This window comes from Bos mutus, chromosome 15 (assembly GCF_027580195.1).
Source record: "Bos mutus isolate GX-2022 chromosome 15, NWIPB_WYAK_1.1, whole genome shotgun sequence".
In the NCBI taxonomy this organism is placed as follows: Eukaryota; Metazoa; Chordata; class Mammalia; order Artiodactyla; family Bovidae; genus Bos; species Bos mutus.
Genome location: NC_091631.1, coordinates 45,602,698 through 45,621,117, shown reverse-complemented (window position 1 = coordinate 45,621,117; position 18,420 = coordinate 45,602,698). Strand labels below are relative to the sequence as shown.

Sequence of the window (18,420 nt, the reverse complement as noted above, 5' to 3'; positions counted from 1 at the left end):
ATCAGTTGCGGCAGGCAAGATCTTTTCTGAGGTGCAGCATGTGGGATCTAGTTCCCTGAGCAGGGATCAAACCCGGGCCCCTGCACTGAGAGGGAGGAGTCTGGGCCACCGGACCACCAGGGAAGTCTCTGTGTCTCTCTTTAGTAAAAGTATCAGAGCCACTGCTATTTACTGACTGTCTGCAGTTTATAAGCATTGTGTACTTACTTACCTCCATGAACTGGATTCTTTAGAGTAACCCAAGGAGGTGAGTTTGTCCTCACTTTTCAGGTAAGAAAACTGAGGGTCATTACAAGATGAGTAAGTTTTCCAAGAGTCACAAGCACTGAAACCCAGGTCTTAGAGAAGCGAATCTCTGCCCTTCCTGTCCTGCTGAATGCTGGGCATGTGGCGAGTTTCCGGGCATCTTGCTGATGGCAGTGGCTCCAGCCGTCCAGGCCAGCAGGAGCCCACCCATCACTCTGTTCCCAGCACCCAGGATGGGGCCTGCGCACAGCGGAGTTAGAAAGTGTTGATTGAGTGATTAGTCCGATGCTGTTTATGGCTGTCCAGGGCACTGTGATGTGCATTTCGAGGATGGAAGAAATTTAGACTCTGACATTTCAAGAAGCTTGCCCATCATTTGGATTGAAAAGCCAAGACACACACCCATCTGAGAATAACTGGGTCGTGTACCTGTATCTTAAACCAAAATCTTTGATGGAGCAGAAATTCATTCGTGTCATTCAAATTGAATAGGAGTTTGATAAAAGGTTGCAGAGGGGTCTTTGGGGAGTCAGGAAGATCAAATGAATACCCACAGTTTGGAAAAGGGTCTGAATCTTTCTTGTCTTCTTATTAAAAAAAAAAATTCCTTTTTGGCTTCTGTGAGAGCAAGCCCTCCCATCCCGCTCTTCTCTTTTTCCTCCTTCTCTTCTCCCTCCCCGCTCCCTTCTCTTCTCCCTTCCTTCTTCCTTTTTCCCTCCCTCTCCCGCACCCTCTCCCTTCTTTGACTTCGCTCCAGCCCCTCTTTTCCTCTCCTGCAGGGTCTGTGTTCCTTGCTTCTAGATTCCTTGGGGAGGGGGTCTTCCAGCTGGATGTCCTTTCTGCCCAGCTCCCTTAGAGGTAGCTGCTTGTCCAGCTAGACCCCCACAGAGCCCACCCTTAGTCCAGGAAGTGGTTGCTGGGAGCGGGGTGAGGGGCCATGGGCGTGCACACATCGGACTGGGGAGGGGTCCCTTCTTCTTCCCTGTGAGGGCAGAGCCGGCAGCCTTAGACGTGAGGAGTGTTGGCAGTAAAAGTGAACCTTCAGGAGAGCAGAGCAGCGGCTGAGCAGGAGCAGAAGGAGCTGATGCTGCAGGAGACCAGGCAGCAAGAGGCCCACGGGCAGAGCAGAAGCTGGCAAAGTGCTGGGGAGGTGGAAAGGCAGGAGGCAGGTGGTAGCCAGTGAAACTCTTAACGGTGGAAACTAGGAAGCCCAAGACTCTGCCTTGGGCTTGAAGTCTCTGGAGACAGAGAGAAGGGCCCTGGGCCCTCCCAGGAGGAGGCCCCATGGTGTCACGAGTGAGCTCTAAGCTGGGAGTCAGGGCCCTTCATGTTAGTCTTTGGTCCGCTTACAAATTGTCAGACTCAGTTTTCCCATCCCTAAAATGAGGATAACCCCACTAGCTTCACCTGCCTCCCGGGGTGCCCAGGAAAATCACATGAGGTCATGGATGCGAACCTGTAAAGGGCAGCATGAGGCTGTTTTGACCTTAAATCTGAAGTTTCCTGTTCCCAGCAGAGGAGGGTCCACCCAGGAAAGGGCTGATCTTGGTTCTGGCTTGCTCCTCAGGGTCTCCACGGAGCTGCGCTATCGGAAACAGCCCTGGGGGCTGGTGAAAACATTCATCGAGAAGAACTTCTGGAGTGGGCTGGAGGACTACTTCCGCCACCTGGGTGAGCACCTGTCGATGCTGCTGGGTGAACTGTCCCTCTGTCCCTGTTCAGGCAGGGGAGGGGGCCTGGGACACAGGGAGAGACGGAGGAGGTGAGGGGGACTTCATGGGGTCCCTGAGTCTGCCCAGAAATGGGTCCATATATGTGAACATGTGCATGTTAAGAGTCTCTGACTGCGGCCTTTATGAGATAGTAATCGTGATGGGTGGGCTTCCCTAGTGGCTCAGTGGTAGAGAATCCGCCTGCCAATGCAGGAGACGTGGGTTCGATCCCTTGGTCAGGAAGATTCCCTGGAGGAGAAAATGACAAGCCACTTTGGTATTCTTGCCTGGGAAATCCCATGGACAAAGGAGCCTGAAGGGCTGTAGTCCATGGGGTCACAAAAGAGTCGCACACAACTTAGCGACTAAACCACAATAGAAAGGATCCGTGACCGCCCCCCCCAGAATGAGCCTGAGATCTAGACACACTGGTGGTAATACTGTTAGAAGGAAATAGCCACTGAAGGCATCCACTGGGAAATGTGCCGTGCCCTGGGTTGCGTATGTGAGGGTGTGCGTTGGAAGCCTTTGTCTACACACTGTTGAACGACCCAGAAGAGGGCTTTGGGCTGGGCTGGGTCCCAGGAGAACTTTCTAGGGCTCAGGGGCATGCCTGAGGGACCCCTGGCCTCCAGGCAACACCCCAGAGTCCGGTATGGGAACATGGTACTTTTAGAGGGCATTCAGCTAGCAGTGGACAGAGCTGCTCCAGAGGTCAGTATGTTAGGTTGGAGGCGAGGGCACGTGGCCTCTTACGTGGTCTTTTGACCCTGACAGAGAGTGAGCTGACCAAAACAGAGAGCACCTACCTGGCGGAGATGCACAGACAGTCTCCTAAAGAGAAGGCCAGCAAGCCCCCAACGGTGCGGAGGAGAAAACGGCCCCATGCCCACCTGCGGGTGCCACACCTGGAGGAGGTGATGAGCCCCGTCACCACGCCCACTGATGAGGACGTGGGCCACAGGATCAAACATGTGGCAGGTGCGTGCCAGGCGGGGGCGGGGTGGATGTCACGGGGCTGTGGGCAGAGCTCCCAGCCTGTACCAGGCACACAGGCACACTCACCCTGCAGCCTGGGATAGACTGGGTGTGACTGGCTCACGACTCACAAAGTCTGAGGCTTTGGATTCTGTACTGCAGTGGCCGTCAACCTTTTCGGCACCAGGGACCGGTTTCGTGGAAGACAGTTTTTCCATGGACTGGGGTGGAGGGCAGGGTGGTTTCAGAATGAGTCAAGCTCATTACATTTAGTGTGCACTTTATTTCTACTATTATTACATCAGCTCCATCTCCGAACATCAGGCATTAGATCTCAGAGGTTGGGGACCCCTGCTCTACTATTTCCTTTTGCCCTTAAGCTCCCCAGCCCCTGCTGTACCCTTATGTGCTCTGTTGAACAGAAAGTGTCTTTTGAGTTTTTGCCTCCGTGTTCCCTGAGCTCCATGGCTCCCTGAATGAGCTTGAGCCTGAAGCGTCCGCATTCTCAGGAAAGGCTCCCGGAGAAGCTGAAGCTCAGACCCCAGTGTTACCTCGTAACAGGTCAGGGGGTCCAAGGTGGCCCCCTCCTCCGTGTGCCTCCCTCCTCCCATGGAGCTGTTCACACACTCCTGTCTTTGCTCAGTCGTGGAAACCTGCAGCAGGGGTTTTTCAGACTATGCTCTGCTCCTCCCTCCCTGGATACTGGGGTGTTGATCAGAGGAGGTTGAGGCAGGGGGAGGAGGGGGGTGTCAGCCTTCCATGTCCCTCGACCAGCTTTAGCCAGAGCACTCCCATCTTATTCGTGTGTTTTACATACAGGACTTCTGACTAACTTCTCACTTGAATAAACTGACCCTCAGCATTCACGTGACTTTCTCAGCATCAAGTGGCCAGTTAGGGATAAAGCCAGCGCTGAAAGCTGCCTCTGGCCCAGCCCAGTGCTGTTTGCCTTCCACGGCTGCAGGTCTCTGTCCTGCATCTGCAGGTCCCTGTCCTGCATCTGCAGGTCCCAGCTACAGGGGTCGGGTGGTTTTCTCATCCGTTCAGTCACTTCCCTTCTAGTTGCAGAGGGCAGAGGGCTACCCACGAAGCACGTGGTTTCTGAGACAGCAGCATCACGGACAGCTCTGTGCAGGACCAGCCTCATGTCAGCTGGTGGTAGGCTCGCGGGCCGCGTGATGATGGCCTCTTCCTTCTCCCCACAGGTTCCACACAGACGCGGCAAATCCCCGAGGACAGCCCCAGTGGTTTCCACCTGCAGAGCGTGTCCAAGCTGCTGCTGGTTATCAGCTGTGTGTAAGGGACTCCAGCTCTCCCCCAGCCCTGCTCCCGCCCCTTCCTTTCTCGCCTGCCGCCTCCTCCCCATCTGTCCTCAGGCGTCCAAACAGCCTCGCTGCTGCCCCGGTTCTTGCTTTCTCCTCTAGTATCTCTCCAGATCCGTTGCTCTGTCTGTCACTCCTTGCCTCTTTGCTGCTTTTTTCTGTTTGATTCAGTGCTTTACTGTGTGCTAGGCCTTCAGGACTCAGAAGAAAACGCTGCATACAGCATCCGTGACAGGAACTCAATTTCAAGTGGGTCAGACGGGCAGGAATTGATGGTTACTGCAGTGCTGGATCGGAGAAGGCAATGGCACCCCACTCCAGTACTCTTGCCTGGAAAACCCCATGGACGGAGGAGCCTGGTAGGCTGCAGTCCATGGGGTCTCGAAGAGTTGGACACGACTGAGCGACTTCACTTTCACTTTTCACTTTCACTCATTGGAGAAGGCAATGGCACCCCACTCCAGTGTTCTTGCCTGGAGAATCCCAGGGACGGGGGAGCCTGGTGGGCTGCCATCTATGGGGTCGCACAGAGTCGGACACGACTGAAGCAACTTAGCAGCAGCAGCAGCAGTGTTGGATAAATGCTAATACAGAGATGCCACAGACGTTTTAGGAGCCCACCCTTTTGTTTGTGGCTGGTGTTCTGGGTGTCTGCTCTGTGCTGGGCATTGGGACTGTGCACTTACGGGCCCACCCTTGACTGGGTGGCCAGACAAAGTCCAGACTTTGGAGTCCAGGAAAAGTGTGTGCTTATTTTATTGTAAGCAATGTATACTCATTGCCATAAGCTATAAAACTGTGGGCTCAGTAACTTGCACAGGAAGTTCATTGAGAGAAATGAGGATGTAAGGTGGGAGGGCTTCCCTGGGGGCTCAGATGGTACAGAATCTGCCTGCAGTACAGGAGACCTGGGTTTGATTCCTGGGTAGGGAAGATCCCCTGGAGAAGGGAATGGCTACCCACTCCTGGGAAATCCCATGGACAGAGGAGCCTGGCGGGTTACAGTCCATGGGGTCGCAAAGAGTCGGACACGACTGAGTAACTAACACACAAAGCGGGAGAACACAGCTCTGACGTGTAAGCCCAGAGCCTGCTCTAAGGACTTCCGTACACTGGGCAGGAGCAGCTCAGACAGCTGAGTGCCAACCCTCCTCCCCTTGGTTGGGCCATGGCCTGACAGCCTGGCCCTTCCTGCCTGGAGCTGTGCTGGGGGATGTGGGGGCACAGCTGAGGGAGTTGGGGACTCAGGAGCTGCCCAGATGCTGCCCTCTCAGGGGTGTACCAGGCACTAGACTGTCCGTAGCTCTGTCCTGCTCTGTGATGCCCACCCCACGCCCCAGCTTTCATGCCTTCACTGAGGCATTTTCAGAAACACAGAAGCAGGCACACAGCTCTGCCCACAGGAAACTGGGAAAGAAGCCCTGCACTGACATGGTTGGATTTGCACTTAAAAAAAAATCACCCTGACGGCAGCATTGTTACAGAATAGACAAGAACAGGCAGGAGGCGGGGAGGCCAGTGGAGCAGATGGCAGTGATCTCAGCGGGAGGGGCTGGTCGGGCTGAGGGCCGGGGGCTGAGAGGGCCCAGAGGTTAAGGCTTGTGCCACCTGGTTACATAGCGAAGTGAGGACTTTCGGGTCCACGTGGCCGTGAGGGTTGTGTCGTGGACAGAAACCTGGAACTTAGTGAAAAGATGTTGCGGAAGATCCTGTCAGTCCCCAGTGTTTCTGAGGTTGTCCGAATGGACATGACAGACAGATAGCTGTCAGTGTGGACCTGGAGCTTAGAGGGGGAGTTTAGGCTGCAGTTGCAGATTCATTTGTCAGTAGCATCAGAGCCATGGTGTGCACGAGATCATCATGGCGGCGAGTATGGAGCGCGAGAAGGGGGATGGGCTGAGGACAGACCGGGGACCAGGTGGCAAGAGGGGGCCCGTGAGTGTCAGGAGGGGGGTGCTCTTGTTCACCGCACCTAAATATGTAGCATAAAAATAGACGCCAGTCTTCTGACTATGACTATGGCATAAGCAGCCCACATATTTTTATATAAGTAAATACAAAGACAACTGTAAGACCAGTGAAAATCCACTTTCAGCAGCAGCATTTTAATGTCATTCCTACCACTGTCAAAACTGAATCTCTGATGTTGGGTTTGCTTAACAGAAAACTCTAACCTTGGGTTAGCTCTGTTTCAGCTCTTTCTGTGTTTTGTTGTAAGTAGAGAAGATCAGGTGGCCTGAGTAAATTGTATAGTGGATTAAGTCAGGTTGGAGCTCTGATAGTTTAGGATATTCAGACCTCATCTTTCAACCCTAGAGCGTCCGGGCAGTGGGTCTGCTCCCAGTGTGCAAGTGGAACCTTTGAGAACAATGCAGGGTGTCTGTCTAAGTGGCCCACGCCACCGTAAGCCTGCCCTTTGGCCATCCAACCCTCGCATCTTTTCTCTGTTTAGACCACCCTCAGGCCTTCACTTGAGCCACGTCAAGGGATGTCCCTTGGCCTCCGCTGAGCACAGACCAGACTGTAAGCACAGTCCCAAATGCAGGTGCTGAAGTGGTTGCAGGGCACCTTGAAGAGGTGGCTTTCAGAAGATCCAGGTGTCTGGTGCAATTAAAGGTGGTATCGTTGAGATTCAGTACATCGCTTAGAAGTCCTTGTGGAGAGCTCAGAGCCCCAAGAACACAGCTGAGTAGCCCCAGGGATCTGTAGCGCCCCTTTAAGGAAGACAGCCTTCCCGGGTGCCGGAAGCCAGGGTGAGAAACACAGAAACACATGCCATATGTACCACACATTTTGAAAGGTCAGAGACGTGGCAAAGATTTTCTTTTCTTTGTTGGTCTTTTTTCCATCTATTTATCTTCCCATTTTTGTCATTCCTTTTCCTGTGTGTCTGGACCTCCTCCTTTAATGAAAGTAACCACACCCCTCGTGAGGGGTTTCACATACACCCGCTCTGTGCACAGAGTCACCCCAGTAGAGTGGGTATTATTGGGAAACTTGATAGGAAGTTAAGAGGCTTCAAAGCTGGGAGCCAGGCTTTGTGCCCAGTTCTGCGTGTCTACATCCTGTCTGTCCCAGAGTCTTCATCTCTCCATCCCATGAACCTTGAGGCCGCTGAGGCCGAGAGGAGAGAGTTCTCAGGCCCTCGCTGACTCTCCATTCCCCACTGGGTCCGACTCCTGCTTATCCTCCCAGCTCCCTGTCTCCTCGTAGCTCCGGCCTATCCCTGGGAAGCCTCTGCTGGTCCCCATGCCCCCGGCAGGGCTCTGGCAGATGCACAGAGGAGCCAGGAGCCCTCAGGCAGCTGTGCTAACATCTGGGAGGTGTCGGGGGTCAGAGCTGGGAACCCCCCTGAAATTCCTCCCGCAGTTCGGGTTGGTAGGAGGAACCTTGTCTCAGTTGATCTCCCTTGAGATACCAAAGGTCCACTTACGCTTGCCCCATCCCTTCCTCGCTCACTGTTCTCATCTGCTGTTTTCTCTGCTCCTGGTGTTTCTTTCTCACTCTCTCTGGCTCAAGTTAGGCGCAGCCTCCCCTTCCCCGCACGAGTCTGTTTCCAACCTCTGCCTCCTCCCCACTTTTCTTCCTTGCTCCCATTAGGATCTGTTTCAGGTGCTGTCTGATCGCTTCTTTCACCCCCTCATCTCTCTTCCTCTCCATCCACCTCTCTTCCCCAGCACCCACTTCTGGGTGGTGTGTGTCTCTCCTTGCTGAGGCCTGCATCCCACACACCCCTCCATGGTCCTGCTGCTGTGCCCCAGCCCCTACAGGTGAGAGTGCGTCTCTCTCTCTGTCTCTCCCCCTTGCTGCATTCCTCCCCCCACCTCCCCAGCTCACTTACTCACTGCGGTGCTTCAGGTGACCCAGTGGTCAAGGACGGTGGCCTCTGGGGTGGGGCACATCCCTGCCTCTGAGAGGGAGGGTGCCCTCCTAGACTCCACCTCACGGTTGCTGTTTCCGCCCCCTGCCCCCTCCCCCAATCTCCTCCTCAGTCTGGTGCTGCTGGTCATCCTCAATGTGATGCTCTTCTACAAACTCTGGATGCTGGAGTACACCACCCAGACCCTCACTGCCTGGCAGGGTCTCCGGCTCCAAGAAAGGTAACCCCAGCCTCTTCCCTCGCCACCCTCCCTACCCGCTGCGTGTCCCAGTGCCTGCCTCTCGGTCTCGGTAACCCCAGCCTCTTCCCTCGCCACCCTCCCTACCCGCTGCGTGTCCCAGCGCCTGCCTCTCGGTCTCGGTAACCCCAGCCTCTTCCCTCGCCACCCTCCCTACCCGCTGCGTGTCCCAGTGCCTGCCTCTCGGTCTCGGTAACCCCAGCCTCTTCCCTTGCCACCATCCCTACACCCTGCATGTCCCAGCGCCTGCCTCTCAGTCTCTGGGACGGCCCTGCTGCCCTTGGTCGGGGTGGGGGTGGGTAGCCCTTGGGAATGAGTCCGTGGATGAGCTCTGACAGTTGTCCCTGTAGTTCAGTCTGTTTCTGGTTTGGGGCACAGGAGAACCCCCGAAGGACAGAGCACCCTGATGTGGGGTCTGGGCACACGGGACATAACTCCAGCTGCTGGGGCACCCCTTTTCCTACCCCACAGGTTACCCCAGTCCCAGACAGAGTGGGCCCAGCTCTTAGAGTCCCAGCAAAAGTACCACGATACTGAGCTCCAGAAATGGAGGGAGATCATCAAATCCTCGGTGATGCTTCTTGACCAGGTGAGAGGCCCCTACCTGCCCTCCTTGCCCTGGGCTTCTAGACACAGACCGTCTTCCCTGCGCTCTGAGAGGAGCATCGTCTCCCTCCACCAGACCTCCTCCTCCATCCTTTCTTCTCCAGGCCAGCAATGGTTCTCGTTTTAGAGCCATCCTTGAGTGAGCTGTTGGAAACACCCAGGTTCCCCAAAGTTACATCAGTGAAATAACACAGTGGATTTGCAAGAGGAAAAAACTATAGATTAGATGGAAGGAGAGCTATTTTTTTTTTTCTTGGTAAGCCATAGCCATCTGACAGGCATTTAAAGAGATAGCTCCCTTTTTACTGAGATTTATCTTCCCAGAGGGCATGTCTTTCTAGTTCCTTTTGATGTGTTCCATCCGTCCTCCACCACCTATTGCCCTCAAAACACAGACACAACACCCAGCCTTCAGGACATGGCTTCTCCTCCAAGGCTGTGCTGCAAGTCTGAAAAGAAGGTTGTACTGTGTCTTGTTTTTGTAACATCTTCTTCCTGCTGCTTCTTGCTATCTGAAACCTAAATGCATCTATTTAAGACAGTCCTCCTGGGGCGAAATCATTAACTTCATTTCATCAAAGGTGGGATCCTCCCCTTGCCACTAACTAGTTTTTTGACCTTAAGTAAAGGATTTTGTATCTGTGACCTTCCATTTCTTCATCTATAAAATGGAAATTGTAATCGTTGCTTCATGAAACTGCTGTCACATTTGCTCTGATGGCACATAGGCACTCATTAATATTAAATTTTTTTTCTCCTTCATGGTTTGGTCTCTTAGTTCTCAATTAAGGAGAGAGAATTTTAATTCAACCACCAGGATCCAGCTTAATGGGTTTAGCCTGCGCTCAGTTGTGTCTGACTCTTTGTGACCCCATGGACTGTAGCCCACCAGGCTCCTCTGTCCATGGAACTTTCCAGGCAAGAATACTGGATTCCACAAGAATCCATGCCACTTCATTCTCCAGAGGATCTTCCCAGTCCAGGGACTGAACCTGAGTCTCCTGCATCTCCTGCCTTGGCAGGCAGATTCTTTACCACTGTGTCATGTGGGAAGCCCCAGTGGGTTTAAAGTATCACGTGTTAGAGTACTGGAGCCACGTTTAAGGAACGCGTTTTTTTTTTTTTTTTTTATCAAAAGAGGGTAGACAGCATAGCAAGGAGTCTGGAACTCTGGCGCATCAGGAAGAACGATAGAATTAAAGATGTGCTCGGAAACAGGGAAGACTGGGTGGGTGAGCAGAAGAGGACAGTCTCAGAGGTTGGGGTCTAACAGCTAGAAGAGGGACTGAACTAGGGCCAGAAGTTACAGGGTATCTGATTTCTGAGTCATCAACTAGAAGCAGATTCCTTATGGTTGCTGCTGCTGCTGCTAAGTCGCTTCAGTCGTGTCCGACTCTGTGCGACCCCCATAGATGGCAGCCCACCAGGCTCCCCCGTCCCTGGGATTCTCCAGGCAAGAACACTGGAGTGGGTTGCCATTTCCTCCTCCAATGCATGGAAGTGAAAAGTGAAAGTGAAGTCGCTCAGTCATGTCCGACTCTTAGCGACCCCATGGACTGCAGCCTACCAGGCCCCTCCATCCATGGGATTTTCCAGGCAAGAGTACTGGAGTGGGTTTCCATTGCCTTCTCCGCCTTATGGTTAGAGCAGTCCAGAAATGGGATGGGCTGCTTCGAAGGACTGTGGTTCCACCTCTGAAAGTGCTCCCTGGGTAACGAGGTGATACGTGGGGTGAGGGGCTTAGGGATTAAGGGGGCAGGGGCAGTTACTGGATGACCTGATCCTCTCCCAGCCGTGGAATCCTGTTCAGGGCAGGTCTCCTTCAGGAGGAGCTTGGGGCCATCAGATCTGTAGCCTAGTAGACTCGAATCTATGGGCTTCCCTGTTGGTGCTAATGGTAAAGAACCCACCTTCCAATGTAGGAGACATAAGAGATGCAGGTTCAATCCCTGGGTCAGGAAGATTCCCTGGAGGAGGAAATGGCAACCCACTCCAGTATTGCCTGGAGAATAGCTTGGACAGTGGAGACTGGAGGGCTACCATCCATGGGGTTGCAGAGTCTGACACGACTGAGCAACTTAGTATGTATGCAGACTTGACTCTACAAGCATTAAGATTGGTGTTTTGGAACTTCTCTGGCAGTTCAGTGGTTAAGACTTCAGCTTCAGATGCAGAGGCTATGGATTCCATTCCTGATCAAGGAACTAAGATCCCATATGCCTGCGGCCAAAAATCCAAAACATAGAACAGAAGCAACTCAGTAAAGACTTTAAAAATGGTCCACATCAAAAAAATCTTTAAAAAAAAATCAGTGTCTTCTGTTCCCTTTTTTTTTTTTTTTTCCTTTTTTTAGCCACTCTTTGTGGCTTGCAGGATCTTAGTTCCCCAGCCAGGGATTGAACTCAGGTCCTGGCAGTGAAAACACCAAATCCTAACCACTGGACCGCCAGGGGATTCCCATCATTCCATTCCCTTTAAAAGAACATTAAGGAGTCCCTCATCCCTACTGAGCAGAGGATACAGGAGAACTAAAGAGAAGAAAGTGGTGGATTAAGCAGAGAAATCAGAGGTTCTCAAAATCCTTAACTATTGACCCGTGAAATGTTCTCTGTCCTGGGCTGTAACAAAGCAGCTTATCCAGAGCCAGGGTTGAAACATGTGTTGCGGGGGACCTCATTTTAGGATTCTCTCGCTGGAATTGCCCCATGTAGACTCCATCCTGTGATGTGGGATGCGTGTGTTTCTTACAGGAGGTTAAGAAATTCAGTTAGGATTCCGTTAATTCAGTGATATGGGTACAGCCAGGAGCCTTCTCAGCTCCCTGCGTGGCACCCGTGGTGAATAAAGGAAGGATAGGACAGTGCAGTCTCAACACACCTGAAACAAAGGCATTAAAGATGACTGCAGTACAGAACCCTAGGGAGTGGTACATGAAAGGCCAGGAGGGAGAGAGATGGCTGTGAGCCAGAGAGAGTTTGGGTTTGTTCTGGGGCTTCACAGTAGATGGGGGAAGGACCTTGCTGGTGGTCCAGTGGTTAAGACTTTTCCTTTCAGTGCAGCGGGTACAGGGTTCGATCCCTGGTCAGAGAGGTAAGATCCTGCATGCCTCATGGCACAGAAACCAAGAAACAAAAGAGAAGCAATATATTTTTTAAAATATTTACTTTTGTTTAATTATTTGGCTGTGCTGGGTCTTAGTTGGGGCATGCGGGATCTAGTTCCCTGACCAGGGATTGAACCCGGGCTCCCTGCATGGGGAGTGCAGAGTCTTAGCCACTGGACAACCAGGGAAGTCCCCAGAAGCAATATTGTAACAAATTCAATAAAGACTTTTAAAAGTGGTCCATATCAAAAAACAAAAAAAAGCTTTATAAAAAAAATAGTAGATGCATAAGATTGATGGGCAAGAGAGAAGTGTTTGAGCTGGGGAGGACAGCGTGGCAACTGTTCCAGGATAGGAGGGCAGTATACTTGGGATCAGCAGGAAGCCAAGCTGAGTGAGGAGAAGACCAAGCCAGCCAAGCCAGTGGCCTTGTATGCAGGTCCCGATGGCAGTGGAAACTTTGAGAGAATTCTTAATTCAGAGCAACGAGAACCATGGGGTGAGGGCGGGGTGAGACTCAGTGACACAGCGACCCATACCCTGGGGGTGCCCAGTGCTATTAATAGATCAGCTGTCCCCCTTCGCCCTGAGGCTGTGTCCCTGGAGAACCACCCTCTTTTAGGAGCCTGCCCCCTTCAGCTCCCTGGCGTGGCAGGGGACCTCCCATACTCAGGCGCGGTGGGTGCTGCTGGCTGGAGAAGCCCACTTGAGGGCACAAACCCGGGCTGGGGTACGCTTCCTTGTCTTACAGATGAAGGACTCACTCATCAATCTTCAGAATGGCATCAGGTCCCGAGACTACACGTCAGAAAGCGAAGAGAAGAGGAACCGGTACCACTGACAAGGCAGGAGCTGGGGTGGCTGCAGGAGGCCTGTGCAATACATGTACAGAGACCATATAAATACATATAAATATATATATATACAGATATAAATATATATATTATATACAGATTTTAAAAAGAGCTAATGCCTATGTACCAGGGAGAAGGAGCAGGGCCGCCCCCTGCGCTGGCCTGCGGAGCGCCGAGGAGGGCAGGGACCGCCTCTCAGCACCGACTTCCCCCGACCCTCCTGCTCCCCATCCTGTCGTCCCCACCCTTTTCCTTGCTGACCACTCTCGGCTCTGAGAAGGGAGATGTCGAGCCAAAGTTATGCCTGTGAAGACCCTGGGGTCGCAAGCAGAGGTCTCAAGGGGGGCATTGCTTAAGGTGCTTCATTCCCGAATCCCCTTTTGGTTTGTTTCCAAAACAGAAGAGAATCTTTTCTTCCCTACCCCACGCTTCCCCCAAGATGTTCTCTTGGGAAAGAGGAAGCGTCCAGGGCAGGAGCCTGATCTAAGCTCCACTGTACAAGGCTGCCCCATGTGCGTGGACCACGCTCCACGAGTCCCGTGAAGGGGTCCCGCAGGCCGGCTGGGCAGGCGTCTCTGAAGGGTGTGGGCTTCGTGGCTGCAGGCTCCTAAGGGCTGGTGTTCTGATGAAGGGCATCCTCCTCCATTACCCCCTGCACCTTCCTCTAACCTGCGTGGGGCGTGGACCCAGTAGGGGTGGGGGTTCCTTCCTTTCCCACCCCACCCCTTCTCTCTGGTCTTTTCCCAGGCTGGATCTGGGTGAAGTGTCACTTTTTAGTGCCTAAAGCCCTATTTTTCCTCTGTGCCCTAAGAGCACATTGTTTATTAGTCAGGGTGGAGCGTTTTTGATCTTGTAAACTTCTCTTTCAGTGATTGTAAGCAAGTCAGGTCTGTGGCTCTAACCCCTTCCCTTTGAGCTGTCTTTTGATTTCTAGGGTGAATCAGGGTGTTCTAGGACCTCCAGGGTTTGAGAAGGTGAATGTATTAGCCATGGACGGAATGGAGGGTCTCACCACAGAGCTCCTGTTTAAGTAGTGAGCACCAACATCCACGCACTTTCTGGCTGCCAGCATCATTTCCTCTCGTTGAGGAACCTACTTAGTCAAGGGAGATGACTATCTGAGATACTTTGCCCATGAAAGAAGACCCAAGCCTTGGAAGGAATGAATTTGGCCCCAGTGTATGGGTTTGGGCAGGAAAAAGCCAATCAAGTCTGCCCCACTCGGGGCTGTTCCAGACCCTGTTTATCTGAGTTAGGAATGGAAGTTCTAGCAGGAGAAGCAAAGCCTTCCCTGGCCTCTGGCCCAAGAGAGGTATGAGATCATTAAGGAATAGGAAGAAGGCCATGGGTTAGGAAAGTGAGTTGTTGAGGGCCTTTGGGGGCTGGCTTACAGAACTCGTGATTCTTCTGACCTCATGGGGCCCTGTTGCACGTGCTTAGCATCCTTCACACTAACTGCTGTTTCTTCCTGTGATGACCCAAGGAATCCTGCCAGCTCCGGACAGGGCTTGTAGAGATTCTTATCAGGAAGGGATTATAACCAATTTGGCAAGGAGAGCTCTTCCAGATTTCTTGTTCTAGCAGACTTCTTAATGGAACAGGCAGAGGGAAGGGAGAGTTGATCACTCACCTAGCCAAAAAGAAGAGCTATATTATATTCTCTTGGACTGGCCTGAGCATCCCACTTTGGCAATTAAAAAAAGGTTTTTAACTTTTCATTCTGTCTGAAAAAGAGGTTCTTGTTATTGCCCTAAGGGTAGGAAGAGAAGACAGAAAGATGCTGCAACCAGGTAGGATGAGAAGGTTCCATGAGGGTCATCTGGAACTGATAGCCCTCGTTTAGAAAAGGAGATACGAGGAAATAGAGTTGCATGGAATCCTTGTGAAGGGTGCATGTGCCCACAGGCCAGCCCGTCAAGATCAGCCCTGACCAGGACTTTGAATGGGAGACCCTGATGAGCATCAAAGCTTACAGGACCCAAGCTGCAGAGTGCAGGCTGCTAAGAACTTTCTTGTTGGAGTAGCTAGAAGTCAAAAGTATTCTCAGAAACTTTTGAAAGGACAAATGGTAAATTCTCTAATTTATTCCATGCATATTTATTTATTTAAATTATTCAGTTATTAAAAATAGTGTATTGGGACCTTCAGGGTGACTTGAAAAGGGCTATTTGCTGGCAATAAAGTGGTGGAGGTAGGCCTGACTCTGTGGGATTGTTTTACTTTGGCTTCAGCTCACAGGCCCCTCTCAGGCAGAAGCAGTGACAGGGAACTCTGCGAGGAACCCTCTGGATTTCTGGGGGTTTGGGCAGGAGAGAGTGTGTACACATGGGAAGCGTCTCTTGGCTTGCCTCATTTCTAAGAATCTTGGATCATTTATAGGCATTTTCTCAAACCAGGAGAAAACCAACACCTCTGTTCACTCCCAGACAAAAGCTGTTCCCTTTTACTCGATAACCTGTCAAAGAGAAGGGACCTCACTCTTGCAGATCAGTCTGGGAGTGAAACATGTAAATGACATGGTAACTTGTGGCTGGCAGCCTGGCTTGTAAGGGAGTGTTAAAACTGCCGTTTCTGAGGTTATTTCTCCTCGCCAGGGCTTTTTTTTCCCTTTCCTACATAAGAACTCAGTTATACAGGAGTCTTTCTGCATCATGTAGTGAGACATGTGAGTGTTTGCACTTTTGCAAAAGGTTTTGCAGTTTCTAGACAGGTGAGAACAATAGTAAGGTTTGCAGTCCACTCCCACTGACTGGGGGGGGAATTGACGAGGCTGGTGTTGGCAAGGCCAGCCATGTCTGTGACTCTCTGCTGCCCCGTCCCCATCCTGGGACAAAGGGGTAGCTTTGCAGCACAGTAGGATCAGCAGTTTGGAGCTCTCGGTAACGGCACTGGTCTGAGAGGGTCAGGAGACCTGGGCCTGAGTCCTGGCCCCACCTTTGGACAAGTCACACACACATACACACGCTCCCTCTAAGCTTCAGGGCCTGACCTAGACTATCCTAAGGTCAGCTCTAGCTTTCACATGGTCTTGGAGGCTGGGTCAGAGCCTGGCCAGGCTGGGCTTTCTCTAACTTGGAAGGCACCCTGCCAAGAGAGGACAGGCCTTCTGGACAAGAGCTTCTCTGGTGTTTAGATGAGTTGTAGGGTAGTGTCAGGGTTCCCGGGAAATCCAGGGTAGTAAAACTTTATTCTAAGGGCTAAGAGGACTAGGGAGGTCCAATGAATGGGTGGGAGAGGGAGATGAGAAAGAGAGATCAAGCTTGCTGTGTTGTTCAATGTTAACCTGGGAGGGTGTTTCTTCCTCTGTTGGCCTAGTCTTAGTTTCCGAGAGTTCCTTCCTTGGAACTTTTGTAAGCTGGAAAGAGGAGGAGGGTGGGAAGAAGGACATCATCTTGGACTAACCTTGTCTTCCATCCCTGGGCCGTGAAGCCTTTCATCTGTCCATCCTTCTTTCTCTTTGCTAGAGCAAAAGGTGGGGAGAAGTCATTCCTGATTTGACCACCTCTCTTTTGTCTCTAACCTCATTGGGGTTTGGATTAAGTATGGAGCTTTGGCTAAAATCCTCGGGTTGCCTTAGAACACTGACACTAAGAACCTGGGATTACAAGGAAGGCGGAGGACCAAGAAACCTAGAGGAATGCTTTGAGAGAAGTGGATTCTCTTCATTGCCGTGTCCGTGACACAAGCTTGACCGTGTCTATAAGTTTGCAGGCAGCATCTCTAGGGTGAAATCTTAGAGGCGGGATTAAGGGAAGGATCTTTCTGGACTGTGTGGTCTCAGCAGGATCTTTCCTGTGCCCTCTATGCTTCATCTTTAGCTCTGCAGAGCAGCCAAGGCCAGCCCATCTTCCCAGGGGCCCCAGGAGAAAAGCACTCTCCTCTCTTCCCCCAGGTGGCAGGGCATCCCCTGACTGCACCTGCCCACTCCACTAGGAAGCTTGAGAACCTCTCTTCCTGACCCTCTCCTCCTCCAACCTTCGTCTCTAGGCAATGGGACAATCACCGCATCCACCACTTGCATCCTCTGCCCTCATCCCCCAACTTCCAGCAGGGCTGGCCCCACTCCCCTCCACCTCTAGTTTTCTTCCAGAAGATTTGGTTTTGGGTCCGGGAGGAACATTTTTCTGGAAGGCCGTCTTTTCACCCCCCTGCTTTCTTGATGTGGAGCAGGAACTTGCACATGGTGTAGAGAGCTCCCCCCGCACCTCTCTGCCCACCTCGTTACCTCACTCCTGCTCCGGCCATGGCTGTGACGGGCCCAGCCAGCTCCCGGTTCCGATGTTCTGTGTGAAGCTCAGGGGTCTTGGGCATTGTTTTCTGTTGTAACTCGAGGCCCTCAGCAGGCCTGGGAGCCCGGATTGGAGCTTTGGCTGCTGGCGAGAAGCACCTTGCCTGCTAGGAGTTTGATGCCGGACGATGTACCCGACGTGTGAAGGCGTAAAGGACGTTGTCACTTCTGCCCCTCGGCCCTGCCTACTTCTCTCAACACGAGGAGATGCTGCAGAAGCAAAACAGGGGCCTCTGCTCCAGGCGGGAACAGCTGACTCCATCTGGGGAGTAGGCCTGGGTGCCGCGCGCCGAGATTGCTGAATAAAAGCAGCCATCGTTGCCAGCACCAGTGTGTGGCTCCCACGTTTCTCTGTCCTGCACTCTAGGGCCAGACCACTCTCTGCATGGACGATATCATCTTCCCAAACCCATGGTGCTTTCCCCCTGACTCAACCTGGACTCCAAGGTGGGGAGGGATGGGTCAGAGGCCACCGCGGCTCCTGGATAATCCTGACCTGGGGTGGAGTGGGGTGAGGCAGAGGGAGCAGCCCCCAACACCTGCACTGGGCCATACTAGGGAAGGAATGCAGTTGAATTCTCTGGCCATCTGCATTTGGATCTGTAACTTACTTCGCCTGGCGCTGTGCGCAAGGTCTGAAAACTTACTGCTAGTACCTAGAAACATTCAAGGCTTCCCGGTTCAATCTTAATGTAAAGTAGCTAGAGCCATGGAAGTACAGTATGAATTAAAAGAAAAAAATGCTGAACTACGAATCATGGATGGTGTGTGTGTTCATTGCTTGGTTCATCAGTGCTTGTTGTCCCAGATGTTTTTGGTCTTCCCAGGTGTCACCGCAAGCCTGGAAGGCATCTGTTTGCAGACAAGCTCAGGCAGGGGCTCCCAGCCTCTGGGATCTAAAGCTTGATGATGTGAGGTGGAGCTGATGTAAAAATACTAGATATAAAATGTACAATAAGTGTAATGCGCTTGAGTCATCCTAAAACCAACCCCACCCGGTCCATGGAAAAATTGTCTTCAATGAAACTGATCCCTGGTGCCAGAAAGGTTGGGGACCCCTTCACTCAGACACAGGTGCACTGCCAGCCACTCAACATCTAAGACCTCCTTCCAAGGGGAGGGCGGCAGCCTCATGAAGTGGAATGGAGAAGAAGTCTGGGAATCAGATCTGAGTCCAGGTTGAAGCATCACTA

At 52.3% G+C, this 18,420-nt stretch overlaps 1 protein-coding gene across 7 annotated transcripts in view; it reads left to right on the top strand.

Moving 5' to 3' along the window:
* Positions 1–17,982, top strand: part of GRAMD1B (GRAM domain containing 1B) — a 188,308-nt gene extending 170,326 nt beyond the window's left edge. For all 7 annotated transcript variants that reach the window (XM_070384053.1, XM_070384052.1, XM_070384054.1 and 4 more), the window contains 6 exons: positions 1,814–1,917; positions 2,736–2,939; positions 4,142–4,232; positions 8,251–8,358; positions 8,848–8,965; positions 12,837–17,982. In XM_070384053.1, coding sequence (XP_070240154.1) covers positions 1,814–1,917; positions 2,736–2,939; positions 4,142–4,232; positions 8,251–8,358; positions 8,848–8,965; positions 12,837–12,926 — 715 coding nt within the window. In that variant the 3' untranslated portion in view covers positions 12,927–17,982. The remainder of the gene's footprint in view (positions 1–1,813; positions 1,918–2,735; positions 2,940–4,141; positions 4,233–8,250; positions 8,359–8,847; positions 8,966–12,836) is intronic.
* Positions 17,983–18,420: the final 438 nt, after the last annotated feature.